Source organism: Ascidia mentula, chromosome 3, assembly GCF_947561715.1.
Source record: "Ascidia mentula chromosome 3, kaAscMent1.1, whole genome shotgun sequence".
Lineage (NCBI taxonomy): Eukaryota > Metazoa > Chordata > Ascidiacea > Phlebobranchia > Ascidiidae > Ascidia > Ascidia mentula.
This window is the reverse complement of record NC_138568.1, coordinates 2,606,336-2,618,194: the sequence shown is the minus strand read 5'-3', so window position 1 is coordinate 2,618,194 and position 11,859 is coordinate 2,606,336. Positions and strand designations below refer to the sequence as shown.

General features: G+C 40.1%; 2 protein-coding genes across 2 annotated transcripts; one reads left to right on the top strand and one right to left on the bottom strand.

Annotated features, from left to right (window-relative positions):
• Positions 1–104: 104 nt before the first annotated feature.
• On the bottom strand, positions 105–2,306 carry LOC145896171 (bile acid-CoA:amino acid N-acyltransferase-like). Its single transcript, XM_082985049.1, has 5 exons — positions 2,012–2,306; positions 1,832–1,930; positions 1,574–1,674; positions 1,234–1,480; positions 105–1,168 (listed from the first exon to the last, which is right to left on the bottom strand). Exons 1-5 carry the CDS (start codon positions 2,073–2,075, stop codon positions 348–350), a joined length of 1,332 nt encoding a protein of 443 aa, XP_082841175.1. The 5' UTR covers positions 2,076–2,306; the 3' UTR covers positions 105–347.
• Positions 2,307–4,461: 2,155 nt separating this feature from the next.
• On the top strand, positions 4,462–8,291 carry LOC145894679 (NACHT, LRR and PYD domains-containing protein 3-like). Its single transcript, XM_082983313.1, has 7 exons — positions 4,462–4,683; positions 4,761–4,983; positions 5,046–6,679; positions 6,940–7,101; positions 7,266–7,427; positions 7,681–7,842; positions 8,077–8,291. The coding sequence occupies exons 1-7, from the start codon at positions 4,462–4,464 to the stop codon at positions 8,236–8,238; spliced, it is 2,727 nt and encodes a 908-aa protein (XP_082839439.1). The 3' UTR covers positions 8,239–8,291.
• Positions 8,292–11,859: the final 3,568 nt, after the last annotated feature.

Sequence of the window (11,859 nt, the reverse complement as noted above, 5' to 3'; positions counted from 1 at the left end):
CATCCTTTTGTTGTAGTTACATTCACTACTTACACACGTCCAGCAAGTATAATTTATTTGCAAAAATGTATCAATATTAACTACAAGTATGTGATGCTGCTTAAACAATGACGAGGTATAACATTTTAACAGTATTTTGTTACAAGAAATTGCCTACTACATTAAAACAGAAAGTGCAGAAGTGATTGTAAAAAGCACCAATTAAAACGCTGAAACAGAAAAAAACACAGCTATATTCAATAAATGAATGAAAGCATGGTGGCAATTTTCAGTTACTTGTGATTTACAAAAACAGTCCACAATTTTAATTGCAAAAAATCATCACATAATATAAAAAATTTTGAAGGTCACAGTTTGGATTCCGGTTTAGGGGTTAATTTTGCTTTTAGGAAATGCAAAATCCGTTTCCAGGAATCTTCCTGTGCCTTGCAATGAAGGTCGGTTTTTCCACCACATATGAATCGCATGTTGAAGGGCTCGCCAGGTTGAAAGTAAGACACAGGATGTGGGGAGAATGGTGGCTCCAATAGATGACCCGCCCCCTCGTACCTGACTAACTCATAATCAGGGTGACCACTTTCCTTCAACATATGTTCTGCCATCTGAATGGTAAGAAAGGATGGACAGCAGTGGTCGTCAAGACTGGCAATAAACAAATAAGACACATGGTGGCGCTGGTGGAAAGGAATAAGGCTTTTAGATTCCTCTCCCATTTTGATCTCATTTTGAATCGCATCACGGTCAGTCATTAGACGAGCCCAGCTTTCAATAATTTCTAAATGTTCACCGCCGGAGGTATCGTCCATCTTGGCTCTGTCGCGACAATGCCAATCTTTGTAGACAATCTCACCACAGAAGGCATTTACCGCATTGTTAGTCCACACAACACAACGGATGTCATCCAAACACACTGCCATAGCCAGTGCTAAATTTGAGCCTTTGCAGATGGAAACAATGCCAATACCATTTCTTCCATCTACATCTGGGTGGTTTTTCAGAAACTTTACTCCTTTTTCAAAGTAGGCAATGTCCTGACAGTCATCCACTCTTGGTGTCAAACCCTCTACCCCATAGTATGCAAGTGTCAGTGAAGCAATTCCTTTTGCTGCATGGAGAGCGCTCTTAGTTTCAAGGACACCGGGATAACCCCCAAACAAATTTATAACTCCTGAAACACAGAATGCTTAATACCTTGAATTCTAGTTAAAGACCCATATGTTTGAAGCTTTTTACCTGGAAAAGGACCTTTTCCTTTTGGAATGAACATAGTTCCAACCAGACCATTTTCACGAACCACTACTCTTTTAACACCAGGAGCAATGTACATTCTTGTAGCTGTAGCTGACACCAGTGTTTTTTTCATTTTTTTCATTGACCAATTGCGCAGACATTCTATATCCGAAACTGTACCATTATACACATCAATGTAGAACACAACTGGTTCAGGGCAACCACGCTTCAAGAACCTCACCACCCTGTCCTATAAACACATATAGCAGATTATTTGTGTGTCAAAATTAAAATTGCCAGTTTACAAACTGATTTTTTTCATAAAACTGCATAAAAAGATTACCATGTTTTCTGCAAAAGCTTTTAAAGACCAAAACAATCCCATTGGTTCCACACCACTGTATGTCCCTCCAAAGCATTGGTCTTTGAAAAGATCCACATACCCTGAAAAAACAGTTATAAAATTAGCTGTATAGAGTAATTAGAAAACAAATACAGATGGAACAAAATATGTTAAACAGTGGCACTGTCTGCAGCTCATTTTAATAATAACATGATTGCATTGCAAACAGCTTTCAATTAAAAACACATATTTACAAACCATTTTCTGAAGCTCTGTAGTGTGCAAAGCTTTCATAGTGACAGCGTTCATTCATGGGAACATATGTATAAATTGTGACATTCTGAAATGGATGGAGTCCTGAAAAAAAAGCGAAAATGGTCATCTTGAGACAGGTACACAATATGATCTTGCTATCGATAACGTTATTTGTAAACATACCTTCCACGGAAACTTTTAACACCTCGTCAAATATGCTTGGATTAGGTTCAATACTTAAAGCCATGTCTGATTTTGTCCAATAAATTGCACTACAAGCCAATTCTGTGAAAACCTCATTAGTGTGTTCCTTTACTTAGGAACTTACGCTGTAATCATACAAGTGTTGCAATGTAGAATTAAATAAGAGAGGAGCCAATAAAACAATTAAAACTCAAATATATTTCAACAAAAGTTGCCCTATAAACTAACCTTTCTAGTGAAAACTTTACAACACAAACTTTCAACATAACCTACACCTAACTAGAACAAGAAGAAACATGGTGGATGTGCATTACAAACCAGACAGTACATCAATCGGACTGTGTACACAGCACCTTCCAGTCACGATGTGTACATAAGGTAAAGGTTGATGTAGCATGACAACTGTGGTGGACTTTACACCATCGACTGTTTGCACAAATCAAATTACAAGGTTGAAAAAGGTGCGTGGAACGCAAAACTTTCTCGGAAAAATAAAACAAATCGTTCCTTTAAATGTTACATACTTCTTTTATTTCCTTGTAATTTAAAAAAATAGGTGGTAAAGTGTTTTTTCAATTTTGGGACTTTCCCTGTAAATTATTTTTTCCCCAACAAAAAATATACATCCGAAATCTGTTACCGGGATTCATGCATAAGAAATACGCTGTTTAAATTATGATGTTAAATAAACATGAAACAAAAGCATTTCAAAGGGGGTAACAATACAACAGTATTTCTTGACTTAGATATCATGCACGGTAACCTTTGTCAGACAAGCGAGTAGTGATGCCTATTGCGACGGAACCGGGTACCCAGATTGACCAATTTTCAATACCCGGACCCGACCGGATAACACTTCTCGTTTTTGTGACCCAGTCTGTGGTACTTGCCGACTTACGATTTTTGTGTTGTTTGTTATTTAGGTTTTTCGTGAAGTGTTATACCATATTAATAAATGCCCACGTTTATTTGTTCCACTCATGATAAGATAAACTTAACATAACATTCTGTTTGGCAATCAAGCATTTTCGCCCATACCGATAAAATACACGAATCGGTGTTAACAAATTGCCGGATCCAAATTAACCGGCCGGAATTGACTGATAATAACTATCCGGATCCAGCCGGGCCGGATAGTTTGGAACTGGGAACATTACTACTAGCGAGCTATTGTAATAATGACTTGCAAATTTCTGAAGGGTCAAGTCACAACACGTTATTTTCCTTTGATGTAATTGCTATCAATTCCATTCAATAACATAAGAGTAAAAGACCTTGAAGGGCGTGAAATTGCTTGTACATTGTTAGTGTTTATTTTTTTCGGTAATTTTCAAAACGTAACAGGATATATTCTATTCATGTCGATGCCCTCCCCAATTATAGGGTGTAAACAATGGTTTTGTTTAATTAAAAATACAAATGTTACCGAAATGTCAGCCCGGTCTTAAGTATCACAACACAGCTGTGTTATAGAAACAGTACAATGGCCAATCTTTTGTATTCGCGCGTGGATCGCCTAAGATTTAATTTAATCATAAAACACGCTTGGAATGTTTTTGGTAATAGAAAGGCGATATAGCACGAAGCAACAACTTCCTTTTAAGGTGTTAGTCTCGGGTTTACAAAAAATGAACACCGCATATATTGAACTGTTCCGGGAAAGCGTCCTCTCTTTGTACCAGTAAGTGTGTATAGCGTCAGAGTTCGAATTTATGATAAAATCTAGTGAGTGTAGTTCCAGAGGACAGATTAAATTGATGTGTGTCTAGGATTTTTAAGCATTTGTGACAATTTCCGAACCATAATTCGTAAAAGTATCATAGCGATTGCAATAAAAGTTATTTTCCCGAAATTGGGCTTAAAATCTTGAAATAGAAAATCCAAAGCTAATATGCTATTAATCATGTTAACTAGCGCAGTAATATTTCTTGCAATGGCATGATTGGCAGGATCGCCCCACTGCGCAGGTCCTTGCTTGGCGATCACAGCTATCGTATCGCGATCATTAGGTTTGCAGGCTTGACAGCCCAGCTAGGCTGCAATGCCTGGGCTGTCAAGCCTGCAAACCTCATGTTAACTAGAGTAGACGTTTCGAACACGCGTTTATCAAAGTCTTTTGCAGCCAAGTATATTGGTCACCGCTATAGGGTCTGTCTTCTGCGTAGTTTACGCAGTCTTGGGCGTAAAATATTAGAAAAGATCATGTGCAAAAGAGCCGAAATGACGAATTTGGCAGCGTCCTTCGCGTTTAAACCGTTTTAGTAATTTTCTCACAGGAAAATCGAAAAGGTAGACTCATGTTTCAATAGTTACACTTTTGTGGGTTGCTAACAGTAATATATGACAACATTTCCAGTAAACAAGAACTACATGTAAATATTTTGATCTCAAGGAAGCCATTGAATTTAAGGAATTAACACCGAATTAAGATGGGTCAAAAATCGTCAAAACTAAAAAATGGATCAAAATCTAAAAGTCGACGAGCCAGGAGGGAACTTCAAGACAATGCGTCACAAAGCAGTTCAAATCAAGGAACAAATCGCGAGTTGGCTCCCTCAAGTTCGTCTCAAGGACAGACTGACGTTGTAACTCAACCAATTCCAATCCCAGAATCGACCGATGTAACAATGCTAGTGGATGTAAACCAAGAGGTGGGTACAGATTTTACTAGACAGAAATACTACAGATTTTTTTAATTTATAAATTTCTTGGCGTTGTTTCCACATAGGTACCAAGGCCTCAGAACATTCAAATAGGTGATGAAAACATTACAACAGAAGGAACGGTGCTTATAAAGCCTTTGATTGTAAACCAAACACGATATTTGGTGATGCAACAACGGAATTCTTTTCCGCTTGACGCTGTTATTAATACGTCAACATCACCCACATCTTCTCAAGAAAATAATTCTTACCGAATATCCGGGTACGACAACTACTCAGACCCCATGGGTAAGAATAAAAACATTTTGGGTAACTTCTTGGAGCGTTTACCTGATGTCATAATATTATAGGCATTGAACTGCAGACATCGTTGAAAGAAAAAGTGGAGGAAATTGCCAGTACCGAGTCATCTTTAGCCGAATTTTCCCAGCGACCAATTGTGCCAGTAAACCTTTCCATAGCCAGTCAACCTCACAGTGTCGATTACCAGTTCAAAGCCAACCGCCGAGAGGAACTGGCCAAAATGTACGAGCGCCCAGACTGCGATATCACAGCGGACCAACTGTTTGTCCGGGCGAAGATCACGGCCCAGCGGGACGCGGATAGGAAGTTTTCGCGTGACCAGGACAATGCAAAACAGAACTACGTGAAAAAACATGGCAATTCGGTCGGAGTCGTCGGTCAGGCAGGCATTGGCAAAACTACTTTATCTAAAAAATGGGCCCTGCAAGCAAGCCAGATGTACGGCCCCATATCATTCTTCTTCTACATAGTGGTTAAATTCATTAATTTCAACCGAGAGATGTCTTTATTGGAGTTTCTTCTCCATACCATATTACCTGAATGGGATTACACTTGCGATGAAATCGTGTTTGCAATTACCAGCATTATTCTTGCTGACAAAAATGTAGTCATGTTTTTCGACGGTTTAGACGAGGCAGTTTTTACACAAGCTTCCGCTAAGCTCCCCATCTGGTCATTGCATTCTAAATTTAAACCCGAAGTCTACCTCAAACTTTTGGCAGGTGGTTCTCTGCTTCCACAGGCCCGTAAGATATTCACATCGCGACCAGCGCTCTTGTACAGTCTTCAACATTCCAGTCGACCTAAGTTTGTCGTTGAAATACAGGGACTCACACCCCAATCCCAAGAAGAACTTGGCCGGCAAATATGTGGCAGTGAGTATGAACGAATACACGCGTTAACTCGTAACAGCAACTTGTTTGCATATTGCTACGTGCCCGTAAACTACATTTTGACTGTTCACTATCTCATGAACCACACCGGCGACATTCAGAAGATTTCACTCACTCATATTCTTACATCTTCATGTGTTAGTTACTCACAAACTGAACACCTGAAAAAACCTTTTCGTACATTGGACAAGCTTACCAAAATGGCGTGGGATGGTTTTCGAGAACAAAGGGTGTTATTCGATACACGCGATTTTTCAAGCGTCGGCTTGGATGACGCAACTGCAGACTCTTTCTTGAACATATCGATCACTCTTAGGGGAAGTCTGAGACTTAACATACTGGATGGACAGAAGAAAAAGTACTTCTCGCACCTCATATGGCAAGAATTCTTTGCTGCCGTCTACCTCATGATGATCATGCCGCTGGAGGAATTTCGGAAAGAGCATACTCGACTTACTGCTGACAGATGGGAAGTTGTTGCCAAGTTCGCATTCGGCCTGAGCGATTTAACCATTGCTAGAGAAACCGAAGTCCTATTCCCTTCTTGCTTGTCATCTGAGCTAAATCAGAAAGTACAATTGCTTAAGCATCTAGACTTTTGTCGCAACGATCAAAGCAAAGAAAGTATTTTGAGATTGTCTAGCTGCGCCCACGAAGCGAACGATGCAGAACTTGCATCCGCCCTTTCCATCCATCTGCCCAACACTATTAACTTCACCAACACCCATCTTTCTCTAGCCGTCGTTGAAGACCTTTCCTTCACCTTAAAAGCACAGAGGCACACTAAGGTATGTGTGTGTGTGTGTGTGTGTGTGTGTGTGTGTGTGTGTGTGTGTGTGTGTGTGAGTATGTGTTTATCTGTGGTGATATTGGACAAAGCATTGGTGTAACAGTGGTCATTACCTTCCAATACGGACACTCATGGCTAGCTCTGTAAACAAACTTTTGTTATGGATGTTTTCTTTCATAAAAATTGTCAGTCGTTTATTGTCCGATACGAAGTTAATTTCTTGCATTTTGACGATATTTCTGCGATTTCATTTGTCAGATGACCAGACTGCAACTTAATGGGACTACACTTGGTGATGCAGAGGCAGAATCCCTCTCTCACTGCTTCCACAATTTTGAAGAGGTGTACATGAGCCACTGTGGAGTCGGGCACCGCGGGATGGAATCGATCTCCGCGAGTTTCCAAGAATTACAGAAGCCGGTACAAACATTTTTCTTTCTCTATTATTAAAGCGTGTGACGAATAAAACTGCTTTCAATGCACTGTAGAAAAACATTTTTTTTTCATGTCACGTAAAGATTTTATCGGAACCTGTGTGATAACCTGCAACATGTTTAACAATGTTGTTTTTCGTTGTCGCGCAGTTGGCTGTACTTGATCTGTCCGGCAATCAACTGGGTGACACTGGAGCTGCAGTGGTGGCCCAGAGTATTCACAACCTGTGTGATGTCGACCTGAGTTGCTGCAAAATTGGGCCCCAAGGAATGCAACAACTTTCACAAAAAATCAAAAACCTGCCCAAATCTGTACGTTGCGTTTCTGTCAAACTAGTTTGCAAAGAGTTTTAATCCCGCGTCGGGATTCGAACTTAGTTTTTCCAGCCTTTATTGCCAATCGCCTGACCACCATTCAAACAACTGTTTACTCCCATCTAGCGGAAATATTAAAGCCTTCACCAAGGCTGGATTGATTTGCATTTAAAGTAGCATTACATTCCTAGCGAAAATAATTTACAAAAATCTCAGGCTATTTTAAGTTGGCGTGGTTGTTTTGTTACAGTTGAAGAAAATCTGTCTCTCATACAACAAGTTTGGCAATGCGGGTGCCGAGTCTATGGCGGAATGCATTCACAACGTGGAAAGTCTCTTGTTGAATGGGTGCAACATCGAATATCATGGGGCACAGCGACTGTTTCAAGCAGTTTATCGTCTAACTAAACCAGTAGGTGTCGTTTTTATACACAAACCAACAATGACAAGTAAGATACAGAGATTGCACAGTCGCAAGCTGCACTCATGAGAACTGATAGGTTAAAAATATGTGCATTGTCTGCAGCTCCCATTTACAAATGTATTGTCGCCAAAATGCGTTAACTGTGGTGTAGAGTCTGGACTCCTGCCTAACTTTTTTAAGCAATCACATAAATATTGGTTCTGTCTGCATTATGTTATTTAGATGTGGTTCCTGGATTTCTCCGGCAACAACTTGACCAGTGAATGTACGCAATCGTTTATCGCGTGCGGACCCAACATCCAATGCGCCAGTTACGAAAACTGTGGTTTCACAACGAAAGAGAAGGAACGGATCAAGTCCAGCTTGCGGGGCTTAATTTACTAAATCAGTTTGCCGGGCTTCGTGCTAAACCGGACATAGCTGCCTTGCATAAAGTAATGCCGGTAAAACTTAGCAAAATTGTGTGTTGCTTAATACTGCTCTTCTGGCTTACTTTATTGTATTTACGTTTCTCGACGTTTCGGCTATTATGCAACAGCCTTCATCAGGAGGAAGTATCTAAGTCTACCACAGTGGACGATTTGAGGCACATAAACAGAAACGCTAAAAAGAAAGAAGAAGTGAAACAACGAAAAAGCGATAAGGGCGAACAAATTGTGTGTATTTTAGGATAAATGAAGAGGTGGATGCCTTGAAAAAGTGTATTGTTTTCAAAATTTTGTTGATCTTGCAAAAAACAACAACAATGCACAACATTTGTATTGGTGTAATTAACTCCGTATCGTCTGTTCAAAAATATGTTTTCCATACTTTTCCCGTCGTTGACATGGTGCATCTATTTCATTTTTTATGTTGTCACTATTCTGTCATCCTTTACCGTAGTAATAACCATGTTGCAATCAGATGCAAAATTTGACAGCATTTTTGTATACCGCAGGGGTCCAGTAACTATCACTGGAATCCTCATAAATCAAAGAATAAAATCTAGTTTTGTTGCCAACACACAATTGCGTTTACTCATTATCGTTATATCTCTAGCACAATGCTTCCCAACCGGTAGTAAGCGACGGCATTCCAGGTGGTTCGCGAGCAACTTTACGTAATTTGCGGATATAATTCGAATTGAAAAATTGCAAGTGATCTCAAAATGTTTGTTACTTTATCCCCTAGGTTACTCTCAACTAGGTGGTACGCGTTGAAATTGTTTTACCTCCAAGTGGTACGCAACCACAAAAAGGTTGGGAATCACTGCTGTACCACATGAACAAGGACTTGCTTTACAAGTGAATTAGTGCAACGTATATAAACGCCCGGCGCAAAATGTTGCACCACACATTGTCGGTCCTGCCTCAAAAAAGATTTGCGCCAAAGCTGCTGCACTCATATACATCCTTCGTTGAATATTTGTTAACGTTGAGTATCTGTAACAGTGGCGATCGGTGTTCAGCCCCAACTCGGTCAGTTACAAAACGAAAAAAAAAAATGTGTATTAGCCTCCAGTGACCATTACTATGGAAACAGTTCATTGCTCCGCAAGAAAATTACAAATGAGTTGCCCGCGTTTGTGGTGTTGGTATAGCCTACGTTCCCCTGTATGTGGTTGTTGTATATTTTCATTGAAATTACACATGTTCGTTGTCACAGCAGAAAAGCGTTAAAATACGAGATCCAAGTCTCTTGTTGTGCTTCTATCCGGTAATCAATCCCAGAAGCAATAGGGTAAAAAAAACAACCCTAAACAACGTTTCGGGCGGTTGAATAGAGAAAATAAGTTGGGTAACTTGATAGTGTCGAAATAATGTGCAAAGACTGCGCAATCGCGATATTGGAATATTTACATGCAAATATATATCGTGTTACGGTGCGCGGTTTCGAACTGATCCAAATTAGTTTAATGTTCTGCAAAAACATTAAAACTGTTACGTTAATTATTAACAGCGCTTGTACAAGCCTGTATATCCGCAATACGGCGGCCAGTCGGCATGAGAAGGTTTGTCACCGAGGTTTCAACTAAACACAAAAGAGGATTCTAGGAATAGCTGGCGCAGGTAACAATGTTGGGAACTGGTAAAGCTATTATCGCGTCAGTTGTCCGAAACCGGATACTGGGAAACCCTCGGGAATTTCCGTGTGGTTTGTACGAGACGAACAAGCACAAAGCAAACTTCATTACGTTGACAGAGTATTTATATCGTATACCTCGTGTTATGCGGATACCGACCACCGTTACCGACAGTGCTTTATTGTAAGACGCAGCAGTATACCTTTCGTAGCTACTTTCAAATAACGCAACCTTGAATCGTTATTATGGCATCATCACTTTTGTGTGCATATGGGTATTACGTCACGCAACCATTTTTCAGTGAATATTTCTACTAGCCTCGATGCAATCACCCAATGAAATTCGTTTCGACAATGTCGTATACTTTGCATATAGCGTCATTCTGAAGGTAAGATATATTGTGAAACCGAAAAGTGTTTCATGTCAGGAAGTGGTGTTAATAATTGGCAATAAATTTATTTCGTGGCAAACCACAATATCAATGTTGTTACGTCACAAAATCAATGTTGTTTTCGTCACAATATCAATGTTGTTACGTCACAATGTCAATGTTGTTTTCGTCACAATATCAATGTTGTTACGAAAGCATGATGAATTTAGAGCAAAGTACATCTCTTATCATCTCGTCAACACAACGTTTTGTTCCTGCTTATTACCATACAGTCAGTGCCAAAATAACCTTGTTTTATTCGGATGGAATGAGGATGTAGTGGGAGGTGGTGGAAAGCGGCGAACATTCTTTGTCGTGTCAGAACACGATGAGTCATCAAAGGGGACACATCGCGTTCAACGCTATACATTTATAACACAAGAATAATCGACATACAAGAAAGTGATATAAATGGCCATAAGAGTGTTGTACTGATATTGTAATAATCTGTCCTTCTGGCATGATTAACGTGACTTTTTTGTCCGACGATTGATGCGAGGATTTACTGCGAGGATGGCAATGTGCATCATTTTGTTTGGATGAAAGGTTCAGAAAATATTAGATTTTTTTGCCCAAAATTTCACGGTAAAAAGTTTATGCGAAAAGTTGTTCATTTCCACTGACCGTTTTTATAATCGAGACGGAGCAGAATTGTATGTTCTCTTAAAACGCGCTATTTCTAATCGTGTTTCGAATTAATCCAATAATCTGCCGGCGCTTGTTTGGTGATTTGTGCATGATAAAGACAAAAGCATTTTGCGATGGCAGCAGATATTCCCCGCAGCGCAAAGTTCCGCTCGGTCTTTGGAAATGGGGCTCTTGGATGCTGCGCTGCGCAAAACGTTCCATGTAGAAACTGCATGCATGGCTTCTGCGCTATTGAGCAGGATATGCGCTTTGTCAGCATTTTCACTGTAATGAATGCGCCCAACATACGTGAACCTTTTGCGCGGAGGCGAAGAAACAAAGTAATACACAAAAACATATGTCACACGCTTGGACAAATATCCTGTTGGTCGCCGCAGTTTTAAAAAAAAGTTCGTGGAGACCTTACTGTGAACCTTTTTTTCGCACTGGTTCTTCGCAGTTGAAAAAGGCTAGGTGTCGGTTCTATTTAAGTCCTGTTCACTGTTGATCAGCGTGCAAATCATCATGGAAAGTGTTCGAGTTTTATGGTGAGCATGTCGAATATTTTCCTTCACTGCTGTTTCATAACACCACAAACTGGCTTGGACAAATACGCCGGCCAATTAGGAACGGTTCAACACAGCTTGAACGAGCGAGTGCATGTTTTCTTCTGGTGTTGGCGCGCAGTGACAAATCAGACGGACTCGGATGACCCCTCACTTGTTGTTTGTCAGAATTAGGGCAGTGGTGTTAATAAAACCGACTGAAAGCGAAAATTTACACTTTACAATTCCCTTGGACAAAGTCTGAAGTACAGAACATCAAAGGATTTTTAAGCTTGAGTGAAACGTGTTTGAAAACGGTCGGCAACAGCGAAAATGAAACA

Coding starts and splice junctions, on each gene's coding strand:
- LOC145896171 (XM_082985049.1), bottom strand. CDS start 2,075: ATGGCTTTAAGTATTGAACCTAATCCAAGCATATTTGACGAGGTGTTA. Junction 1,931..2,011: donor GTTAAAAGTTTCCGTGGAAG/GTATGTTTACAA, acceptor CTTTTTTTTCAG/GACTCCATCCATTTCAGAAT. Junction 1,481..1,573: donor AAGCTTTTGCAGAAAACATG/GTAATCTTTTTA, acceptor ATGTGTTTATAG/GACAGGGTGGTGAGGTTCTT.
- LOC145894679 (XM_082983313.1), top strand. CDS start 4,462: ATGGGTCAAAAATCGTCAAAACTAAAAAATGGATCAAAATCTAAAAGT. Junction 4,984..5,045: donor CAACTACTCAGACCCCATGG/GTAAGAATAAAA, acceptor ATAATATTATAG/GCATTGAACTGCAGACATCG. Junction 7,428..7,680: donor TCAAAAACCTGCCCAAATCT/GTACGTTGCGTT, acceptor GTTTTGTTACAG/TTGAAGAAAATCTGTCTCTC.